The 24,721-nt window shown below is 42.1% G+C and overlaps 1 protein-coding gene across 8 annotated transcripts in view; it reads right to left on the bottom strand.

Annotated features, from left to right (window-relative positions):
* LOC123991424 (abl interactor 1-like) overlaps positions 1-24,721 on the bottom strand; it is a 105,470-nt gene that overhangs the window by 2,452 nt on the left and 78,297 nt on the right. For 3 of the 8 annotated variants that reach the window (XM_046293013.1, XM_046293010.1, XM_046293012.1), the window contains one exon: positions 42-227. In XM_046293013.1, the coding sequence (XP_046148969.1) occupies positions 42-227 (186 nt within the window). Of the gene's footprint in view, positions 1-41; positions 228-11,363; positions 11,442-19,213; positions 19,439-24,721 lie in introns of all 8 variants that reach the window. The other 5 variants (XM_046293006.1, XM_046293005.1, XM_046293008.1 and 2 more) reach the window with 3 other exon arrangements.

Genomic DNA, 24,721 nt, shown 5'->3' with positions numbered 1-24,721 from the left:
AGTGAAATAGAGTGGTGTCGGTATCGAGCCCTGAGGAACACCTTTCTGCATGTAGCTCTTGGGCGCCCACTGGGGGTCTCCATCGGCATACGAGTCGCTGTACAGAACTACAGCCGCTTCCTCTTCCTCGTAGTCAACTGGTGGCGGTGGAGGAGGGGGAGGAGCTTCATCAAACATGGGCAGGTCATCGGGCGGAGGAGGGGGAGGCGGAGTAGGGGTGTCCGCAACTGCCAAATGGCGATGAGGTAAAGGAAGGGGAGAGAGAATGAGATTAGGAACGCTGCCTGAAACTGGGAGAAACAGTACAATAGCACATTACATTTGGGCTTCGCATGCCACCAAGCCCAACAGTAGAGAAAACCACGCAAAAACCATGCAATCGTGAGAAGAGCAACATGCAGCGGTGTTTGTATGCCAGGCACCGATGGTTAGTCGGTCAAGGACCAAATAAAATGCATGACAGCGAGTTTTCGGCATGCCGATTTTGGTTGTTGTTGACCTTTCTTGATTTTGACCTGAGATTTGTTCTTCCAGGTCACGTGTTCAAGTCACTTGTTAAGAGACGCCATTTGCCACCAGGGTAAAATGCTGCACTTGAGCATTCTATTTCCATTGTCTTCCCATTACATTTGAATTCTCGTCTGGTGTTTATTGTACAGTACCAGTATACAGTTCGCACGGCAGTAGAGAACTTGTGACTATCCTAGAGGGTATTGCAGCTCTATAACCATAAACACACACTGGTCCAATCCCAAGTCGACCTGTAAACCATATGCACCTTATGCACTTGTGGAGATATGGGAGGATTTGATTGGAATAAGTAATATGGTGAAACTTCCACCTAGCCTATCAAGGTGCAAGTTGGCGCTACCACCAGATTGCCTGTACCTGTAAAATCTTCTAAAGATCTCCACAAGTGCACAGGGTGTAGGGCTGAGAGCATCATTTGGAAGTGGACATTCCAGGTGTGTAACTAGTTTCAGTAGAGGGCAGCAGAGAACCTTGTCCTCCTATCAGTCATGTTCCAAAGTAACAACCCTGCTCCAATTTTATATGACACCTTGGTGACCCAAGTCCAAGAGAAAAAAGAAAATTCAGGGAAGATTTCGTAACACTTTGCTTCTGTAAATTATTAAAGAAGAATGACTACAAATAAGTACAACGTAATAAGCTGCAGCCTGTATAGTCGGTACGGACCTCTGAATCAGACTCTACATTTGTGATCGTGGAGGCTTACCTGCATAAATCACACATGACCATATCTGTATTGTACCAAAGGGGAATAAGAGCTCAGATATTCCCAAGGTTGTTGTTAATCCGAGGATGATATGCCATAATGCCATCAACACCCAGGGTACTAGAAGAGTGGGTTCTGTTGTACTCTTTCGACTGGAAATGACAGCCTTCGTACCGTTAAGAAACAGCTATAAAATGGTGCTACTTTAATTCTGCCAGTAACATAAATCTGTCTTAACAATAGCAGGCTAAGCTTCTTCAGAGTTACATGAAAGCATGCAGACTATTTCTCTGTTGATCACACAGTACACACAATATGTTTAGTCCTGTTTAGTCCTTCAATATGTTTAGTCCTGTTTAGTCCTTCAATATGTTTAGTCCTTCAATATGTTTAGTCCTTCAATATGTTTAGTCCTTCAATATGTTTAGTCCTTCAATATGTTTAGTCCTGTTTAGTCCTTCAATATGTTTAGTCCTGTTTAGTCCTTCAATATGTTTAGTCCTGTTTAGTCCTTCAATATGTTTAGTCCTTCAATATGTTTAGTCCTGTTTAGTCCTTCAATATGTTTAGTCCTTCAATATGTTTAGTCCTGTTTAGTCCTTCAATATGTTTAGTCCTGTTTAGTCCTTCAATATGTTTAGTCCTGTTTAGTCCTTCAATATGTTTAGTCCTGTTTAGTCCTTCAATATTTTTAGTCCTGTATAGTCCTTCAATATGTTTAGTCCTGTTTAGTCCTGTATAGTCCTTCAATATGTTTAGTCCTGTTTAGTCCTGTATAGTCCTTCAATATGTTTAGTCCTGTATAGTCCTTCAATATGTTTAGTCCTGTATAGTCCTTCAATATGTTTAGTCCTGTTTAGTCCTGTAAAGTCCTTCAATATGTTTAGTCCTGTTTAGTCCTGTATAGTCCTTCAATATGTTTAGTCCTGTATAGTCCTTCAATATGTTTAGTCCTGTATAGTCCTTCAATATGTTTAGTCCTGTTTAGTCCTGTATAGTCCTTCAATATGTTTAGTCCTGTTTAGTCCTGTATAGTCCTTCAATATGTTTAGTCCTGTATAGTCCTTCATAGTCCTTCAATATGTTTAGTCCTGTATAGTCCTTCAATATGTTTAGTCCTGTATAGTCCTTCAATATGTTTAGTCCTGTTTAGTCCTGTAAAGTCCTTCAATATGTTTAGTCCTGTTTAGTCCTGTATAGTCCTTCAATATGTTTAGTCCTGTTTAGTCCTGTATAGTCCTTCAATATCTTTAGTCCTGTTTAGTCCTTCAATATGTTGAGTCCTGTTTAGTCCTGTATAGTCCTTCAATATGTTTAGTCCTGTATAGTCCTTCAATATGTTTAGTCCTGTTTAGTCCTTCAATATGTTTAGTCCTGTTTAGTCCTGTTTAGTCCTTCAATATGTTTAGTCCTGTATAGTCCTTCAATATGTTTAGTCCTGTTTAGTCCTTCAATATGTTTAGTCCTGTTTAGTCCTGTATAGTCCTTCAATATGTTTAGTCCTGTTTAGTCCTGTATAGTCCTTCAATATGTTTAGTCCTGTTTAGTCCTGTATAGTCCTTCAATATGTTTAGTCCTGTTTAGTCCTGTATAGTCCTTCAATATGTTTAGTCCTGTATAGTCCTTCAATATGTTTAGTCCTGTATAGTCCTTCAATATGTTTAGTCCTGTATAGTCCTTCAATATGTTTAGTCCTGTATAGTCCTTCAATATGTTTAGTCCTGTATAGTCCTTCAATATGTTTAGTCCTGTATAGTCCTTCAATATGTTTAGTCCTGTTTAGTCCTGTATAGTCCTTCAATATGTTTACAGGGCTGCCTTCGATACTGTGAACCATCAGATCCTCCTCTCCACCCTCTCCGAGTTGGGCATGGCCAAGGACGTCCTTCAATATGTTTAGTCCTGTTTAGTCCTGTATAGTCCTTCAATATGTTTAGTCCTGTTTAGTCCTGTATAGTCCTTCAATATTGTTTAGTCCTGTTTAGTCCTGTATAGTCCTTCAATATGTTTAGTCCTGTATAGTCCTTCAATATGTTTAGTCCTGTATAGTCCTTCAATATGTTTAGTCCTTCAATATGTTTAGTCCTGTTTAGTCCTGTATAGTCCTTTAATATGTTTAGTCCTGTTTAGTCCTTCAATATGTTTAGTCCTTCAATATGTTTAGTCCTGTTTAGTCCTTCAATATGTTTAGTCCTGTATAATCCTTCAATATGTTTAGTCCTGTATAATCCTTCAATATGTTTAGTCCTGTTTAGTCCTTCAATATGTTTAGTCCTTCAATATGTTTAGTCCTTCAATATGTTTAGTCCTTCAATATGTTTTGTCCTTCAATATGTTTAGTCCTTCAATATGTTTAGTCCTTCAATATGTTTAGTCCTGTTTAGTCCTTCAATATGTTTAGTCCTTCAATATGTTTAGTCCTGTTTAGTCCTTCAATATGTTTAGTCCTTCAATATGTTTAGTCCTGTTTAGTCCTTCAATATGTTTAGTCCTTCAATATGTTTAGTCCTGTTTAGTCCTTCAATATGTTTAGTCCTTCAATATGTTTAGTCCTGTTTAGTCCTTCAATATGTTTAGTCCTGTTTAGTCCTTCAATATGTTTAGTCCTGTTTAGTCCTTCAATATGTTTAGTCCTGTTTAGTCCTTCAATATGTTTAGTCCTGTTTAGTCCTTCAATATGTTTAGTCCTTCAATATGTTTAGTCCTGTTTAGTCCTTCAATATGTTTAGTCCTGTTTAGTCCTTCAATATGTTTAGTCCTGTATAGTCCTTCAATATGTTTAGTCCTGTTTAGTCCTGTATAGTCCTTCAATATGTTTAGTCCTGTTTAGTCCTGTATAGTCCTTCAATATGTTTAGTCCTGTATAGTCCTTCAATATGTTTAGTCCTGTATAGTCCTTCAATATGTTTAGTCCTGTTTAGTCCTGTAAAGTCCTTCAATATGTTTAGTCCTGTTTAGTCCTGTATAGTCCTTCAATATGTTTAGTCCTGTATAGTCCTTCAATATGTTTAGTCCTGTATAGTCCTTCAATATGTTTAGTCCTGTTTAGTCCTGTATAGTCCTTCAATATGTTTAGTCCTGTTTAGTCCTGTATAGTCCTTCAATATGTTTAGTCCTGTATAGTCCTTCATAGTCCTTCAATATGTTTAGTCCTGTATAGTCCTTCAATATGTTTAGTCCTGTATAGTCCTTCAATATGTTTAGTCCTGTTTAGTCCTGTAAAGTCCTTCAATATGTTTAGTCCTGTTTAGTCCTGTATAGTCCTTCAATATGTTTAGTCCTGTTTAGTCCTGTATAGTCCTTCAATATCTTTAGTCCTGTTTAGTCCTTCAATATGTTGAGTCCTGTTTAGTCCTGTATAGTCCTTCAATATCTTTAGTCCTGTTTAGTCCTTCAATATGTTGAGTCCTGTTTAGTCCTGTATAGTCCTTCAATATCTTTAGTCCTGTTTAGTCCTGTATAGTCCTTCAATATGTTGAGTCCTGTTTAGTCCTGTATAGTCCTTCAATATGTTTAGTCCTGTATAGTCCTTCAATATGTTTAGTCCTGTATAGTCCTTCAATATGTTTAGTCCTGTTTAGTCCTGTATAGTCCTTCAATATGTTGAGTCCTGTTTAGTCCTGTATAGTCCTTCAATATGTTTAGTCCTGTATAGTCCTTCAATATGTTTAGTCCTGTTTAGTCCTTCAATATGTTTAGTCCTGTTTAGTCCTGTTTAGTCCTTCAATATGTTTAGTCCTGTTTAGTCCTTCAATATGTTTAGTCCTGTTTAGTCCTGTATAGTCCTTCAATATGTTTAGTCCTGTTTAGTCCTGTATAGTCCTTCAATATGTTTAGTCCTGTTTAGTCCTGTATAGTCCTTCAATATGTTTAGTCCTGTATAGTCCTTCAATATGTTTAGTCCTGTATAGTCCTTCAATATGTTTAGTCCTGTATAGTCCTTCAATATGTTTAGTCCTGTATAGTCCTTCAATATGTTTAGTCCTGTATAGTCCTTCAATATGTTTACAGGGCTGCCTTCGATACTGTGAACCATCAGATCCTCCTCTCCACCCTCTCCGAGTTGGGCATGGCCAAGGACGTCCTTCAATATGTTTAGTCCTGTTTAGTCCTGTATAGTCCTTCAATATGTTTAGTCCTGTTTAGTCCTGTATAGTCCTTCAATATTGTTTAGTCCTGTTTAGTCCTGTATAGTCCTTCAATATGTTTAGTCCTGTATAGTCCTTCAATATGTTTAGTCCTGTATAGTCCTTCAATATGTTTAGTCCTGTTTAGTCCTTCAATATGTTTAGTCCTTCAATATGTTTTGTCCTTCAATATGTTTAGTCCTTCAATATGTTTAGTCCTTCAATATGTTTAGTCCTGTTTAGTCCTTCAATATGTTTAGTCCTTCAATATGTTTAGTCCTGTTTAGTCCTTCAATATGTTTAGTCCTTCAATATGTTTAGTCCTTCAATATGTTTAGTCCTTCAATATGTTTAGTCCTTCAATATGTTTAGTCCTGTTTAGTCCTTCAATATGTTTAGTCCTTCAATATGTTTAGTCCTGTTTAGTCCTTCAATATGTTTAGTCCTGTTTAGTCCTTCAATATGTTTAGTCCTGTTTAGTCCTTCAATATGTTTAGTCCTGTTTAGTCCTTCAATATGTTTAGTCCTGTTTAGTCCTTCAATATGTTTAGTCCTTCAATATGTTTAGTCCTTCAATATGTTTAGTCCTGTTTAGTCCTTCAATATGTTTAGTCCTTCAATATGTTTAGTCCTTCAATATGTTTAGTCCTGTTTAGTCCTTCAATATGTTTAGTCCTGTTTAGTCCTTCAATATGTTTAGTCCTGTATAGTCCTTCAATATGTTTAGTCCTGTTTAGTCCTGTATAGTCCTTCAATATGTTTAGTCCTGTTTAGTCCTGTATAGTCCTTCAATATGTTTAGTCCTGTATAGTCCTTCAATATGTTTAGTCCTGTATAGTCCTTCAATATGTTTAGTCCTGTTTAGTCCTGTAAAGTCCTTCAATATGTTTAGTCCTGTTTAGTCCTGTATAGTCCTTCAATATGTTTAGTCCTGTATAGTCCTTCAATATGTTTAGTCCTGTATAGTCCTTCAATATGTTTAGTCCTGTTTAGTCCTGTATAGTCCTTCAATATGTTTAGTCCTGTATAGTCCTTCATAGTCCTTCAATATGTTTAGTCCTGTATAGTCATTCAATATCTTTAGTCCTGTTTAGTCCTTCATAGTCCTTCAATATGTTTAGTCCTGTATAGTCATTCAATATCTTTAGTCCTGTTTAGTCCTTCAATATGTTGAGTCCTGTTTAGTCCTGTATAGTCCTTCAATATCTTTAGTCCTGTTTAGTCCTTCAATATGTTGAGTCCTGTTTAGTCCTGTATAGTCCTTCAATATGTTTAGTCCTGTTTAGTCCTGTATAGTCCTTCAATATGTTGAGTCCTGTTTAGTCCTGTATAGTCCTTCAATATGTTTAGTCCTGTATAGTCCTTCAATATGTTTAGTCCTGTATAGTCCTTCAATATGTTTAGTCCTGTTTAGTCCTGTATAGTCCTTCAATATGTTGAGTCCTGTTTAGTCCTGTATAGTCCTTCAATATGTTTAGTCCTGTATAGTCCTTCAATATGTTTAGTCCTGTTTAGTCCTTCAATATGTTTAGTCCTGTTTAGTCCTTCAATATGTTTAGTCCTGTATAGTCCTTCAATATGTTTAGTCCTGTTTAGTCCTTCAATATGTTTAGTCCTGTTTAGTCCTGTATAGTCCTTCAATATGTTTAGTCCTGTTTAGTCCTGTATAGTCCTTCAATATGTTTAGTCCTGTTTAGTCCTGTATAGTCCTTCAATATGTTTAGTCCTGTTTAGTCCTGTATAGTCCTTCAATATGTTTAGTCCTGTATAGTCCTTCAATATGTTTAGTCCTGTATAGTCCTTCAATATGTTTAGTCCTGTATAGTCCTTCAATATGTTTAGTCCTGTATAGTCCTTCAATATGTTTAGTCCTGTTTAGTCCTGTATAGTCCTTCAATATGTTTACAGGGCTGCCTTCGATACTGTGAACCATCAGATCCTCCTCTCCACCCTCTCCGAGTTGGGCATGGCCAAGGACGTCCTTCAATATGTTTAGTCCTGTATAGTCCTGTATAGTCCTTCAATATTGTTTAGTCCTGTTTAGTCCTGTATAGTCCTTCAATATGTTTAGTCCTGTATAGTCCTTCAATATGTTTAGTCCTGTATAGTCCTTCAATATGTTTAGTCCTGTATAGTCCTTCAATATGTTTAGTCCTTCAATATGTTTAGTCCTGTTTAGTCCTGTATAGTCCTTCAATATGTTTAGTCCTGTATAGTCCTTCAATATTGTTTAGTCCTGTTTAGTCCTGTATAGTCCTTCAATATGTTTAGTCCTGTATAGTCCTTCAATATGTTTAGTCCTGTATAGTCCTTCAATATGTTTAGTCCTGTATAGTCCTTCAATATGTTTAGTCCTTCAATATGTTTAGTCCTGTTTAGTCCTGTATAGTCCTTTAATATGTTTAGTCCTGTTTAGTCCTTCAATATGTTTAGTCCTTCAATATGTTTAGTCCTGTTTAGTCCTTCAATATGTTTAGTCCTGTATAATCCTTCAATATGTTTAGTCCTGTATAATCCTTCAATATGTTTAGTCCTGTATAATCCTTCAATATGTTTAGTCCTGTTTAGTCCTTCAATATGTTTAGTCCTTCAATATGTTTTGTCCTTCAATATGTTTAGTCCTTCAATATGTTTAGTCCTTCAATATGTTTAGTCCTTCAATATGTTTAGTCCTTCAATATGTTTAGTCCTGTTTAGTCCTTCAATATGTTTAGTCCTTCAATATGTTTAGTCCTGTTTAGTCCTTCAATATGTTTAGTCCTTCAATATGTTTAGTCCTTCAATATGTTTAGTCCTTCAATATGTTTAGTCCTTCAATATGTTTAGTCCTGTTTAGTCCTTCAATATGTTTAGTCCTTCAATATGTTTAGTCCTGTTTAGTCCTTCAATATGTTTAGTCCTGTTTAGTCCTTCAATATGTTTAGTCCTGTTTAGTCCTTCAATATGTTTAGTCCTTCAATATGTTTAGTCCTTCAATATGTTTAGTCCTTCAATATGTTTAGTCCTTCAATATGTTTAGTCCTTCAATATGTTTAGTCCTGTTTAGTCCTTCAATATGTTTAGTCCTTCAATATGTTTAGTCCTGTTTAGTCCTTCAATATGTTTAGTCCTGTTTAGTCCTTCAATATGTTTAGTCCTGTTTAGTCCTTCAATATGTTTAGTCCTGTTTAGTCCTTCAATATGTTTAGTCCTTCAATATGTTTAGTCCTTCAATATGTTTAGTCCTTCAATATGTTTAGTCCTTCAATATGTTTAGTCCTGTTTAGTCCTTCAATATGTTTAGTCCTGTTTAGTCCTTCAATATGTTTAGTCCTGTTTAGTCCTTCAATATGTTTAGTCCTGTTTAGTCCTTCAATATGTTTAGTCCTGTTTAGTCCTTCAATATGTTTAGTCCTGTTTAGTCCTTCAATATGTTTAGTCCTGTTTAGTCCTTCAATATGTTTAGTCCTGTTTAGTCCTTCAATATGTTTAGTCCTGTTTAGTCCTTCAATATGTTTAGTCCTTCAATATGTTTAGTCCTGTTTAGTCCTTCAATATGTTTAGTCCTTCAATATGTTTAGTCCTGTTTAGTCCTTCAATATGTTTAGTCCTGTTTAGTCCTTCAATATGTTTAGTCCTGTTTAGTCCTTCAATATGTTTAGTCCTTCAATATGTTTAGTCCTTCAATATGTTTAGTCCTGTTTAGTCCTTCAATATGTTTAGTCCTTCAATATGTTTAGTCCTGTTTAGTCCTGTTTAGTCCTTCAATATGTTTAGTCCTGTTTAGTCCTTCAATATGTTTAGTCCTTCAATATGTTTAGTCCTGTTTAGTCCTGTTTAGTCCTTCAATATGTTTAGTCCTGTTTAGTCCTTCAATATGTGCCACTCATTCTGTGTTTTTTTTGTGGGTGAAATTATACTTAACATACAGCGCCTACGGAAAGTATTCAGACCCCTCGACTTTTTCCACATTTCGTTACGTTACAACCTCATTCTAAAATGGATTACATGTTTGTTTTTTTGCAATGTAAACACAATAATGACAAAGTGAAAACTGGTTTGAGTAATGTTTGCAAATGTATTAAAAAAAACAAAAAACAGAAATACCTCATTTACATAAGTATTAAGACCCTTTTCTATGAGACTGTCAATTGAGCTCAGGTACATCCTATTTCAGTTGATCATCCTAGAGATGTTTCTACAACTTCATTGGAGTCCAACTGTGAAATTGATTGGACAGGATTTGGAAAGGCACACACCTGTCGGTCTATATAAGGTCCCACAGTTGACAGTGCATGTCAGAGCAAAAACCAAACCATGAGGTCAAAGGAATTGTCCGTAGAGCTCTGAGACAGGATTGTGTCGAGGCACAGATCTGGGGAAGGCTACAAAAAAAAACATTTCTGCAGCATTGAAGGTCCCCAAGGACACAGTGTCCTCCATCATTCTTAAATGGAAGAAGTTTGGAACCACCAAGACTCTTCCTAGAGCTGGCCGCATGGCCAAACTGAGCAATCAGGGGAGATGGGCCTTGGTCAGGGAGGTGACCAAGAACCCAATGGTCACTCTTACAGAGCTTTAGAGCTCCTCTGTGGAGATGGGAGAACCTTCCAGAAGGACAACCATCTCTGCAGCACTCCAACAATCAGGCCTTTATGGTAGAGTGGCCAGACGGAAGCCACTCCTTAGGAAAAGGCACATGACAGGCTGCTTGGAGTTTGCCAAAAGGCACCTAAAGGACTCTCAGACCATGACAAACAAGATTATCTGATCTGATGAAACCAAGATTGAACTCTTTGGCCTGAATGCCAAGTGTCACGTCTGGAGGAAACCTGGCAGCATCGATACGGTGAATCATGGTGGTGCCAGCATCATGCTGTGGGGATGTTTTTCAGTGGCAGGGACTGGGAGACTAGTCAGGATCGAGGCAAAGATGAACGAAGCAAAGTACAGAGAGATCCTTGATGAAAACCTGCTCCAGAGTGACTCGATGCTGCAATCGCTGCCAAAGGTGCTTTAACAAACCTGAGAAAACTTGAGAGGATCTGCAGAGAAGAAGAGAAACACCCCATATAAAGCAAATCCAATGTATTTATAAAACCCTTCGTACATCAGCTGATATCTCAAAGTGCTGTATAGAAACTCAGCCTAAAACCCCAAACAGCAAGCAATGCAGGTGTAGAAGCACGGTGGCTAGGAAAAACTCCCTAGAAAGGCCAAAACCTAGGAAGAAACCTAGAGAGGAACCAGGCTACGAGGGGTGGCCAGTCCTCTTCTGGCTGTGCCATATACAGGTGTGCCAAGCTTGTAGCGTCATACCCAAGAAGACTCGAGGCTGTAATCACTGCAAAAGGTACTTCAACAAAATACTGATTAAAGGGTCTGAATACTTATGTAAATCTGATATTTCAGGTTTTGTTTATTTCATAAATGAGCAAAAAATGTAAAAACATTTTTTTTTGCTTTGTCATTATGGGGTATTGTGATGTCATTATGGGGTATTGTGATGTCATTATGGGGTATTGTGATGTCATTATGGGGTATTGTGATGTCATTATGGGGTATTGTATACATTCTCCTGAGTAATCTTGGAATGGAGCCACTTTTTACACTATTTGTCCTCAGTATCTGCATAGCGGAGAAAGCAATGGGTGTCAATGGCAATAAGCATCTGTCTGAGAATACGATTTATTAACACAGACAATAGATAAGAGCTGTCTACTGCACAGGACAGACAGATGGGCAGGACAGACAGACAGGCAGGACAGTTGAGTGAACAGGCACAAAGCATGCTGTGTGTGATTGACAGATGGGGGTTGTTCTACTCAGATTTATGGGAAAAGGGTGAGTGATCTGGGGAACAGAGAGAGTGATCTGGGGAACAGAGAGAGTGATCTGGGGAACAGAGAGAGTGATCTGGGGAACAGAGAGAGTGATCTGGGGAACAGAGAGAGTGATCTGGGGAACAGAGAGAGTGATCTGGGGAACAGAGAGAGTGTGTGCTGGGCCTGTGGACTTACTGTTCTCCTGCACCCTGGCCACAAAGCCTGTCAGAGGTATCTGTGGAGTCAGCTGGGGCATGGGGGGAGGAGGGGCAGCTATAGCCACGGGAAGCCCCCCCACACATACCAAACGAAAGAGAGAAATCAAGGATATAAAGTAGACAGAGAGGACAGAGAGAAACAGATATCAGTCACCAACAATAGATGAAAATATTATCCCGACCCAAGTCAACAGGAAACAGAGTACCCCAACCCAAGTCAACAGGAAACAGAGTACCCCGACCCAAGTCAACCGGAAACAGAGTACCCCGACCCAAGTCAACAGGAAACAGAGTACCCCCGACCCAAGTCAACAGACCCAAGTCAACAGGAAACAGAGTACCCCAACCCAAGTCAACAGGAAACAGAGTACCCCGACCCAAGTCAACCGAGTACCCCGACCCAAGTCAACCGAGTACCCCGACCCAAGTCAACAGGAAACAGAGTACCCCGACCCAAGTCAACAGGAAACAGAGTACCCCACCCAAGTCGGAAACAGAGGACCCAAGTCAACCGGAAACAGAGTACCCCGACCCAAGTCAACAGGAAACAGAGTACCCCGACACAAGTCAACAGGAAACAGAGTACCCCGACACAAGTCAACAGGAAAGAGAGTACCCCGACCCAAGTCAACAGGAAACAGAGTACCCCGACACAAGTCAACAGGAAACAGAGTACCCCCGACCCAAGTCAACCGGAAACAGAGTACCCCGACCCAAGTCAACAGGAAACAGAGTACCCCGACACAAGTCAACAGGAAAGAGAGTACCCCGACCCAAGTCAACAGGAAAGAGAGTACCCCGACCCAAGTCAACAGGAAACAGAGTAACCCAACCCAAGTCAACAGGAAACAGAGTAACCCAACCCAAGTCAACAGGAAACAGAGTACCCCGACCCAAGTCAACAGGAAACAGAGTACCCCGACCCAAGTCAACAGGAAACAGAGTGCCCCGACCCAAGTCAATACAATACGATCATTGCAAGAATTAAGAGACACACACATTGCAAGGTTAGTCATGAGTTTTGTGCACTTCTATAATGAAATGAGTTTAATATGTAAAGTGCCCAAATCTATGCTTGTGGTTTTTAATTCAGGGAGGCCAGAGACTGAGTCCGGGTTTCCCAAATCTATGCTTGTGGTTTTTAATTCAGGGAGGCTAGAGACTGAGTCCGGGTTTCCCAAATCTATGCTTGTGGTTTTTAATTCAGGGAGGCTAGAGACTGAGTCCGGGTTTCGCAAATCTATGCTTGTGGTTTTTAATTCAGGGAGGCTAGAGACTGAGTCCGGGTTTCCCAAATCTATGCTTGTGGTTTTTAATTCAGGGAGGAAAGTGGTGGAAAGTGGTGTTGGGGGTAAAACATACAACATTATAAAATCCATGTACACAAACAACAAGTGTGCGGTTAAAATTGGCAAAAAACACATTTCTTCACACAGGGCCGTGGGGTGAGACAGGGATGCAGCTTAAGCCCCACCCTCTTCAACATATACATCAACGAATTGGCGCGGGCACTAAAAATTCTGCAGCACCCGGCCTCACCCTACTAGAATCCGAAGTCAAATGACTACTGTTTGCTGATGAGCTGGTGCTTCTATCACCAACCAAGGAGGGCCTACAGCAGCACCTAGATCTTCTGCACAGATTCTGTCAGACCTGGGCCCTGACAGTAAATCTCAGTAAGACCAAAATAATGGTGTTCCAAAAAAGGTCCAGTAGCCAGGACCACAAATACAAATTCCATCTAGACACCGTTGCCCCAGAGCACACAAAAAACGATACAAACCTTGGCCTAAACATCAGCGCCACAGGTAACTTCCACAAAGCTGTGAATGATCTGAGAGACAAGGCAAGAAGGGCCTTCTATGTCATCAAAAGGAACATAAATTTCAACATACCAATTAGGATCTGGCTAAAAATACTTGAATCAGTCATAGAGCCCATTGCCCTTTACGGTTGTGAGGTCTGGAGTCCGCTCACCAACAAAGACTTCACAAAATGGGACAAACACCAAATTGAGACTCTGCATGCAGAATTCTGCAAAAATATCCTCCGTGTACAACGTAGAACACCAAATAATGCATTCAGAGCAGAATTAGGCCGATACCTACTAATTATCCAAATCCAGAAAAGAGCTGTTCAATTCCCAAACCTTCCATAACAAAGCCATCACCTACAGAGAGATGAACCTGGAGAAGAGTCCCCTAAGCAAGCTGGTCCTGGGGCTCTGTTCACAAACACACCCCACATAGCCCCAGGACAGCAGCACAATTAGACCCAACCAAATCATGAGAAAACAAAAAGATAATTACTTGACACATTGGAAAGAATTAACAAAAAACAGAGCAAACTAGAATGCTATTTGGCCCTAAACAGAGAGTCTACAGTGGCAGAATACCTGTCCACTGTGACTGACCCAAATTTAAGGAAAAATTTGACTATGTACAGACTTAGCGAGCATAGCCTTGCTATTGAGAAAGACCGCCGTAGACAGACCTGGCTCTCAAGAGAAGACAGGCTATGTGCACACTGCCCACAAAATGAGGTGGAAACTGAGCTGCACTTCCTAACCTCCTGTCCTACGTATGACCAGAGATACATATTTCCCTCAGATTACACAGATCCACAAAGAATTCGAAAACAAATCCAATTTTGATAAACTCCCATATCTACTGGGTGAAATTCCACAGTGTGCCATCACAGCAGCAAGATGTGTGACCTGTTGCCACGAGAAAAGGGCAACCAGTGAAGAACAAACACCGCTGTAAATACAACCTATATTTATGCTTATTTATTTTCCCTTGTGTACTTTAACTATTTGTACATTGTTACAACACTGTATATATATATATATATATTATATGACATTTGTAATGTCTTTATTGTTTTTAAATTTCTGTATGTGTAATGTTTACTGTTCATTTTTATTGTTTATTTCACTTTTGTATACTATCTACCTCACTTGCTTTGGCAATGTTAACATATGTTTCCCATGCCAATAAAGCCCCTTGAATTGAATTGATTAGGTTTGATTGTTGTACAGATTGAGGGATTATACAGAGATGAGGTTTGATTTTAGTACAGATTGAGGGATTATACAGAGATTAGGTTTGATTTTAGTACAGTTTGAGGGATTATACAGAGATTAGTTTTGATTGTTGTACAGATTGAAGGATTATATAGAGATTAGGTTTGATTGTTGTCATATTGCCAGTTCCTGCTCCTAATCCTAATCTGAATGAGATGATTGTAGCGTTGCCATACGGCTGTCTGCAACCCTACTGCCCCTGGCTTTCAATGAACCGAGTTACATTCACAAACCGTGGCGTGAAGAGTGCCACCCATAGAAATATAATCGATGAGGCCTTCGAACCTCTAATCCTGGCCTCTAATCCCGATTTAAATGGGGAGGCCCGTTCTACAGACTCTATTTCTATGGTGCCACCATTTTAAAATAAATAGCTGACCTTAGAGATGGTCAGGGTCAAGGGTCAGGGACAAGTGACTCATCACAGCAGGGGTCCCTCTAGCTACAGTCGCATGTTGCAGTTGTCCACACAGATGTATATTTTGTCTAACAATCATCGACGGCTTGATGTTTCTGTCTGAAATTAAATAAAACATTTTTTTTTTACATGAATAGATAAGATAGGGGCCAATATTTAAAATGTTCAAATTCCACCCCTAGAAAGGCTACTGCTAATGCTGTTTTAAAATGGCTGTTAATCTATAGGCTCGAGGTCAACCCCTGCTCATGCCGTTTTAAAATGTCTGTTAATCTATAGGCTCGAGGTCAACCCCTGCTAATGCTGTTTTAAAATGTCTGTTAATCTATAGGCTCGAGGTCAACCCCTGCTAATGCTGTTTTAAAATGTCTGTTAATCTATAGGCTCGAGGTCAACCCCTGCTAATGCTGTTTTAAAATGTCTGTTAATCTATAGGCTCGAGGTCAACCCCTGCTAATGCGGTTTTAAAATATCTGTTAATCTATAGGCTCGAGGTCAACCCCTGCTCATGCCGTTTTAAAATGTCTGTTAATCTATAGGCTCGAGGTCAACCCCTGCTAATGCTGTTTTAAAATGTCTGTTAATCTATAGGCTCGAGGTCAACCCCATGTCTAAATCAGGATCTTTTACTGAAGGAAGCGCGCCATGCCGTCATATATGCTTGGATAAGTGGCTCGTTAGCAGCTGCAGAAAGTTGTGTAATGGAACAGCCACGGGGTTCATGACATCACTAACAAAATGAGAGAAGAAAAAGAATCATCTGAAAGTTCCGGGCCATCTCTGGCGTCTACAACGTGCGGTGTAGAACCCGGGACTAGACGCAACGACAAGAAAGGGAAGGGTGGCCACAGTTATAAATGATGTAGGGGGACGAGGGTTCTGGCTCATGAGAGAAGCGTCCTCCTCCTCCTCTTCCTCCATTCTGGTCGTGCATCTCAAATGGTACCCTATTGCTTTTATAGGGCACTGCTTTAGACAGGAGCCCTATGGGGAATAGTGTGCGATTTGGGACACAAGACAGTGTCCTCTTAGTGCTTGATGGACCTTAACATTCAATGACAAACCTTTGCACACGGTGATGCCTGTTAACATTGTGACAGTGAGATTTTAACACCTGCCCGGTCTTTCACAGTGTAAGCGAATGGGAGAGGGGAGAGAGGGGAGAGGGGAGAGAGGGGAGAGGGGAGAGAGGTGAGGGGAGAGAGGTGAGGGGAGAGAGGGGAGAGCCGAGGCGAATCTCAATTCCAACCGGAACACGTGGCTGCCGACAGCTTGACTTCATCACATTTTATTCTCAATCTTCTTTTGAATTTATTTATTTATTTTTCCCATTTTGACTTGATGAGGTTATTGAGTTCAGTCCGCCCTGCACATCACCGGGCCTGCCTGTGTCTGTGTTCCCACAGGAGTTTTAGTGGAAAGGTACAGGACAGAGGACTACAAGTGGACACCTTGAGCTGGGGTCACCCTCTTGGGGGGCTGGCTAGTACATTTGAGGGAACAGGGAGAGAAGAGAGAGGTGGAAATCAACCACTTTAAAGAGGTTATGAAACACACAAATAAATTGTGATTTTAACAAATCCTCAGATCATACTGAAAACAGAGGCAGATTGAATGTACCAGCTGGAGAATCCGAGGACTGGAATATATTCTACGTCAAATGTACAAGACGTTCACCAGAGCACTTCGACAGGAGAGAAATCAGTATCGGGTGCTTTGGAGAAACCACCCCTGACCTCGAGGATGAAACGACTGTGGAGCTGTCACCGGCCTCTGACTACAAACTCTAACCTGCCGAGCCAATCACAGAATAGAACCTGGACGACACTGAAATCAGTCAGTTGCCATGGTGACTGCTGCTGTTTCATTATTTGTAACTTTAAGCGCTTGTAAGTAAGGTCTTCTTCACCTGTTGTATTTGTCGCATGTGACAAATACAATTTGATTTGAGTGACAGTGAAGTAATTAGCTTCTGGGCCATCCAATGAGAGTGGTAGACTGGATGCTTCATAAATGGCACCCTATTCCCTATGTAGTGCACTACTTTTGACCTGGGTCCATAGGGAAAGTAGTGCATAGTGTACAAATGGCACCCTTTTCCCTATGTAGTGCACTACTTTTGACCTGGGTCCATAGGGAAAGTAGTGCATAGTGTACAAATGGCACCCTTTTCCCTATGTAGTGCACTACTTTTGACCTGGGTCCATAGGGAAAGTAGTGCATAGTGTACAAATGGCACCCTATTCCCTATGTAGTGCACTAATTTTGACCTGGGTCCATAGGGAAAGTAGTGCATAGTGTAGAAATGGCACCCTTTTCCCTATGTAGTGCACTACTTTTGACCTGGGTCCATAGGGAAAGTAGTGCATAGTGTACAAATGGCACCCTTTTCCCTATGTAGTGCACTACTTTTGACCTGGGTCCATAGGGAAAGTAGTGCAGTGTAGCTCCCCTGTGCTAGTAAAAGACAAGAGGGAAGTGCCGTTCCCATGAGAGGGAATCTATCTATCTATAGTATCGATCCACCCACCCACCCATCCATCCACCCATCCATCCATCCATTCCCCCATCCATCCATCCATCTATCTATCCATCCCCAGTCTAATAGAGGGGTGTTGGGGGGAATCTTATCTATCTCCAGTCTAATAGGGGGGGATCTATCTATCTCCAGTCTAATAGGGGGAGGGATCTATCTATCTCCAGTCTAATAGGGGGGGATCTATCTATCTCCAGTCTAATAGGGGGATCTATCTATCTCCAGTCTAATAGGGGGATCTATCTATCTCCAGTCTAATAGGGGGGGGATCTATCTATCTCCAGTCTAATAGGGGGGTCTATCTATCTCCAGTCTAATAGGGGGATCTATCTATCTCCAGTCTAATAGGGGGATCTATCTATCTCCAGTCTAATAGGGGCGGGATCTATCTATCTCCAGTCTAATAGAGGGGGGGAATCTATCTCCAGTGGTCCTTCTGTAGCTCAGTTGGTAGAGCATGGCGCTTGTAACGCCAGGGTAGTGGGTTCGATCCCCGGGACCACCCATACGTAGAATGTATGCACACATGACTGTAAGTCGCTTTGGATAAAAGCGTCTGCTAAATGGCATATATTATTATTATCAATAGGGGGATCTATCCATCTCCAGTCTAATAGAGGGGGATCTATCTATCTCCAGTCTAATAGCGGGGATCTATCTATCTCCAGTCTAATAGGGAGGGGTCTATCTATCTCCAGTCTAATAGGGGGGGGTCTATCTATCTCCAGTCTAATAGGGGGGGGGGGGGTCTATCCATCTCCAGTCTAATAGGGGGGGGGGGGGGGGGTCTATCTATCTCCAGTCTAATAGGGGGTGGGGGGGTCTATCTATCTCCAGTCTAATAGGGGGTGGGGGGGTCTATCTACCAGTCTAATAGGGGGGGGGGGGTCTATCTACAGTCAAATAGGGGGTGGGGGGTCTATCTATCTCCAGTCAAATAGGGGGTGGGGGGTCTATCTATCTCCAGTCAAATAGGGGGTGGGGGGGTGTCTATCTATCTCCAGTCAAATAGGGGTGGGGGGTGTCTATCTATCTCCAGTCTAATAGGGGGGGGTCTATCTCCAGTCTAATAGGGGGATCTATCTATCTCCAGTCTAATAGGGGGATCTATCTATCTCCAGTCTAATAGGGGGGGGGGGGATCTATCTATCTCCAGTCTAATGGGGGGGGGGTCTATCTATCTCCAGTCTAATAGGGGTGGGGATCTATCTATCTCCAGTCTAATAAGGGGGGGAATCTATCTCCAGTCTAATAGGGGTTGGGGGTCTATCTATCTCCAGTCTAATAGGGGGGGGGGATCTATCTCCAGTCTAATAGGGGAGGGATCTATCTATCTCCAGTCTAATAGGGGGATCTATCTATCTCCAGTCTAATAGGGGGATCTATCTATCTCCAGTCTAATAGGGGGATCTATCTCCAGTCTAATAAGGGGATCTATCTATCTCCAGTCTAATAGGGGGGGGGTATATCTATCTCCAGTCTAATAGGGGGGGTCTATCTATCTCCAGTCTAATAGGGGGGTCTATCTATCTCCAGTCTAATAGGGGGGGGTCTATCTATCTCCAGTCTAATAGGGGGGGGGTCTATCTATCTCCAGTCAAATAGGGGTGGGGGGGTGTCTATCTATCTCCAGTCTAATAGGGGGGGGTCTATCTATCTCCAGTCTAATAGAGGGGGGGGTCTATCTATCTCCAGTCTAATAGGGGGATCTATCTCCAGTCTACTAGGGGGGATCTATCCATCTCCAGTCTAATAGAGGGGTGTTGGTGGGGGGGACATGTGTCTTACTTGAGTTCTGGGGGTAGGTTGAGGTTCCCCCGTTAATGTACGGCTGCTGTATCTGGTGCTGCTGCAGGGAGAACTGGGAAGTGACGGACGGCGCCCGGCGGTAGGTGCCCGTGGCCGAAACCATGGAGACTGAAGAGGTGGTAGAGTTGTGCCGTGAGATCTGCCGCGAGATGGTGCCGAACTGGGACATGGGGATGGGGCCAAGACCAGGCCCGGGGGCCACCGCTAGAGTAGAAACACCCAGAGAAAGAGAGAGAGAGAAACAGATAGAGGAGGGGAGGGAGAGGCAAAGAGATTGGGAGGGGGTAAGAGAGAAGAAAAGACCAAGGAAAAGAGAGAGAGAGAGAGACGGAGAGAGAGAGAGAGAGAGAGATTGACAGAAAGACAGAGACAGAAAGAGACCAAGAGAGAGACAGAAAGAGAGAGAGAGACAGAAAGAGACCGAAAGAGACACAGAGAGAGAAAGAGAGAGATTGACAGAAAGACAGAGAGAAAGAGACAGAAAAGAGACAGAAAGAGAGACAGAACCCAGAAAATTAATCAGTGACACCCAATAACAGAGTAGACTTCAGATTTGCTGATCAAAGCAACTGACCCACCAGCATTAAGACCAATCACAGAGACCCAGAGGAGGAGAGGGAAGGGAAGGGGAGGGGAATCACCACACACATTCCTGATGGACAGACACACCCCAAGTCATAGGTGGAGTCCCTTCCTGATGGACGTGCCAATGACTTCCCAGAGTCTCTTCCCGACTACATTGCAGACGCATACCAGATCGTACAACGCCTGGATAGATATTTAACATATCAGCAAACCATATCAGACATCCATCTTAACCCCGACTGCAGTCGATGACGTGGCACGCAGGCATTGGTCGATGCAATGCAGGGGAGAATAGACACATGATTTAAGGACAGAAGGAGACAGTTAAAAGGGGACAGCTCCTTGAACTACTCCTGGGGCTTTCTACCACTCGGACTGAGGGATCAATACAACAAGTGGGACACAATCATGAAGTGGAACGACATTTATTGGATATTTCAAACTTTTTTAACAAATCAAAAACTGAAAAATTGGGCGTGCAAAATTATTCAGCCCGTTTACTTTCAGTGCAGCAAACTTTCTCCAGAAGTTCAGTGAGGATCTCTGAATGATCCAATGTTGACCTAAATGACTAATGATGATAAATACAATCCACCTGTGTGTAATCAAGTCTCCGTATAAATGCACCTGCACTGTGATAGTCTCAGAGGTCCGTTAAAAGCGCAGAGAGCATCATGAAGAACAAGGAACACACCAGGCAGGTTCGAGATACTGTTGTGAAGAAGTTTAAAGCCGGATTTGGATACAAAAAGATTTCCCAAGCTTTAAACATGCCAAGGAGCACTGTGCAAGCGATAATATTGAAATGGAAGGAGTATCAGACCACTGCAAATCTACCAAGACCTGGCCGTCCCTCTAAACTTTCAGCTCATACAAGGAGAAGACTGATCAGAGATGCAGCCAAGAGGCCCATGATCACTCTGGATGAACTGCAGAGATCTACAGCTGAGGTGGGAGACTTTGTCCATAGGACAACAATCAGTCGTATATTGCACAAATCTGGCCTTTATGGAAGAGTGGCAAGAAGAAAGCCATTTCTTAAAGATATCCATAAAAAGTGTTGTTTAAAGTTTGCCACAAGCCACCTGGGAGACACACCAAACATGTGGAAGAAGGTGCTCTGGTCAGATGAAACCAAAATTGAACTTTTTGGCAACAATGCAAAACTTTATGTTTGGTGTAAAAGCAACACCCTGAACACACCATCCCCACTGTCAAACATGGTGGTGGCAGCATCATGGTTTGGGCCTGCTTTTCTTCAGCAGGGACAGGGAAGATGGTTCAAATTGATGGGAAGATGGATGGAGCCAAATACAGGACCATTCTGGAAGAAAACCTGATGGAGTCTGCAAAAGACATGAGACTAGGACAGAGATTTGTCTTCCAACAAGACAATGATCCAAAACATAAAGCAAAATCTACAATGGAATGGTTCAAAACTAAGAGCATTGTATTTGGAACAAATAATTCCTTAAGTTCGAGACCTCAGCTGAATCTGGTAATGAATGGTGAGGCTTTAGAACATGTTTAGGAGACTAAATTACTTGGCGTTACCTTAGATTGTAAACTGTCATGGTCAAAACATATAGATTGGTTGTAAAGATGGTTGTAAAGATGGGGAGGTGTCTAGCTGTAATAAAGAGATGCTCTGCTTTTTTTACAGCACACACCAAAAAGCAGGTCCTACAGGCTCTAGTTTTGTCTAATCTTGATTATTGTCCGGTCATGTGGTCCAGTGCTGCAAGGAAAGACCTAGTTAAGCTGCAGCTGGCCCAGAACAGAGCGACACGTTCTGCTCTTAACTGTAATCAGAGGGCTGATATAAATACTATGCTGCCAGTCTCTCTTGGCTAAGAGTTGAGGAGACTGACTGCATCACTTATTTTTATAAGAAACATTAATATGTTGAAAATCCCAAATGGTTTGCATAGTCAATTTACACACAGCTCTGACACCACACACTTATCCCACCAGACATGCCACCAGGGGTCTTTTCACAGCCCCCAAAGCCAGAACAAATTCCAGAAAGTGTACAGTATTATATAGAGCCATTATTGCATGGAACTCTGTTCCATCTCATGTTGCTCAAATAAACAGCAAACCTGGTTTCAAAAAACAGATGAAGCAACACCTCACGGCACAACGCCTCTCCCCTATTGGACCTAGATAGTTTGTGTGTATACATTGATATTTAGGCTAAGTGTGCCTTTAATTTTTTTTATGTAGTTCTCTCCATGAGCTGTTGTCTATTAATGTTCTGTATTGTGTTTCATGTTCTGTGTTCTGTGTGGAACCCCAGGAAGAGTAGCTGCTGCTTTTGCAACAGCTAATGGGGATCCTAATAAAATACCCAACACCTCCTGGAGCTTTCTGCTACTCCACGGGGACTGAGGGGTCTACACCACTGAACGGGGACTGAGGGGTCAACACCACTCCACGGGGACTGAGGGGTCAACACCACTCCACGGGGACTGAGGGGTCAACACCACTCCACGGGGACTGAGGGGTCAACACCACTCCACGGGGACTGAGGGGTCAACACCACTCCACGGGGACTGAGGGGTCCACGGGGACTGAGGGGTCAACACCACTCCACGGGGGGGACTCCACGGGGAGGGGTCAACACCACTCCACGGGGACTGAGGGGTCAACACCACTCCACGGGGACTGAGGGGTCAACACCACTCCACGGGGACTGAGGGGTCTACACCACTCCACGGGGACTGTGGGGTCAACACCACTCCACGGGGACTGAGGGGTCTACACCACTCCACGGGGACTGAGGGGTCAACACCACTCCACGGGGACTGAGGGGTCTACACCACTCCACGGGGACTGAGGGGTCAACACCACTCCACGGGGACTGAGGGGTCAACACCACTCATTTACGGAGTGACACAAGTTCTTTGCTGTATTCAAATCATATTGCAAGACTGTTTGAATACTGTAAATATACACAATAGACACACGCCACAGGTAGATATGCTGCTACGGTATGAGGAAGTGCCCAGACACATAGGTAGATATGCTGCTACGGTATGAGGAAGTGCCCAGACACACAGGTAGATGGATGTATTACTAAGGTATAAGGTAGTGCCCAGACACACAGGTAGATGGATGTATTACTAAGGTATGAGGAAGTGCCCAGACACACAGGTAGATGGATGTATTACTAAGGTATAAGGTAGTGCCCAGACACACAGGTAGATATGCTCTACGGTATGAGGAAGTATTTGAATGAGGGTGTGTGTGTGTGTGTGTGTGTGTGTGTGTGTGTGTGTGTGTGTGTGTGTGTGTGTGTGTGTGTGTGTGTGTGTGTGTGTGTGTGTGTGTGTGTGTGTGTGTGTGTGTGTGTGTGTGTGTAGTAAATATGAAAGTGTGGGTGTACGTGTTTGTGTGTAGAATGTGTTTTCCTACATTTGGACATGTCCTGTTTCCTGGGTCAGATAACGGTAGCTCTCTGGAGAAGCTCTTCTCTCAAATAGTCACGGATCTAACTGGAGCAAGTTCAGATTCAGGTGAACAGAGGACTCAACAAACAGTTCAAATGTCCCTCAGACTGAGCCTTCCTCTCTACCGGCTCTAACCAGATAATAAACCACAGGTGACTCATGGTATAGCAAGTCGGCTAGTTATTACATGTTTTCTAATGGGAAAAAGCTAACAGCTAGTATATTTGTTCCAAATGCTTTTTGAACTGAGGTGTAAGCAAGAGTTCGTAAGTACGGACCTCACAATTCCACTGATGTTTTTGATTGATAAGCTGAGAAAAAAAATATATGTTTCTTTCTTCATTTGTAGCATTTTTTTTTTTCCGTAGCGGCCATCTTGAACGAGTGGCACAGGGTTATACCAGGGTCATAGCCAGGGATGTCATAATACTGTGACAACGAAAGACACGATGCATCTGCAACATTGATAGAACATCCAGAAACACATACAGTCACACATGAAGACCAGGGCCCATATTCACAAAGCATCTCAGAGTAAAAGTGCTCATCTGAGATCAGATCCCTTCTGTCCATATACTCTTATTCATTATTGAACTAAGATGGCTAAACTGATCCTAGATCAGCACTATGACTGTTGAGACGCTTGAAAACATACAGCCCCTGTACTTCAAAGCTATGACAGTCAATCAAATGAAACCCTTCACATACTGAGTAGAAGCCATGCAGTGGAAAAATAAACACAAACCATAGACATACACAACCCCAATATGATTCTTACTCCAAACAGATGGAAGCTGATTTCATACTATGGCCAGAGACATTGAGTCAAATCAACCACATACATCATGTTCTGGAGTACATTACACACAATGCAGCTGGTCATTTCTTGACAAGCACCTGTTCTCTCAACGAAGGGCATTGGAACTGGCATTGGGAAGATGTGCAAAACTATCTTTGTGGAAATTTGGAACATTGTAAAATCAATTTAAAAAAAGGAAATAGGGGTCGGCACTTGAGCTGTTACCATGGTGACAGGCTCACAGACACTGGATCTGTTACCACGGTGACAGGCTCACAGAATGGAGCTGTTACCATGGTGACAGGCTCACAGACACTGGAGCTGTTACCACGGTGACAGGCTCACAGACACTGGAGCTGTTACCACGATGACAGGCTCACAGACACTGGAGCTGTTACCACGATGACAGGCTCACAGACACTGGAGCTGTTACCACGATGACAGGCTCACAGACACTGGAGCTGTTACCACGATGACAGGCTCACAGACACTGGAGCTGTTACCACGATGACAGGCTCACAGACACTGGAGCTGTTACCACGGTGACAGGCTCACAGACACTGGAGCTGTTACCACGGTGACAGGCTCACAGACACTGGAGCTGTTACCACGATGACAGGCTCACAGACACTGGAGCTGTTACCACGATGA

This window comes from Oncorhynchus gorbuscha, linkage group LG12 (assembly GCF_021184085.1).
Source record: "Oncorhynchus gorbuscha isolate QuinsamMale2020 ecotype Even-year linkage group LG12, OgorEven_v1.0, whole genome shotgun sequence".
NCBI classification, from domain to species: Eukaryota; Metazoa; Chordata; class Actinopteri; order Salmoniformes; family Salmonidae; genus Oncorhynchus; species Oncorhynchus gorbuscha.
This window is presented reverse-complemented; position numbering and strand designations above follow the sequence as displayed.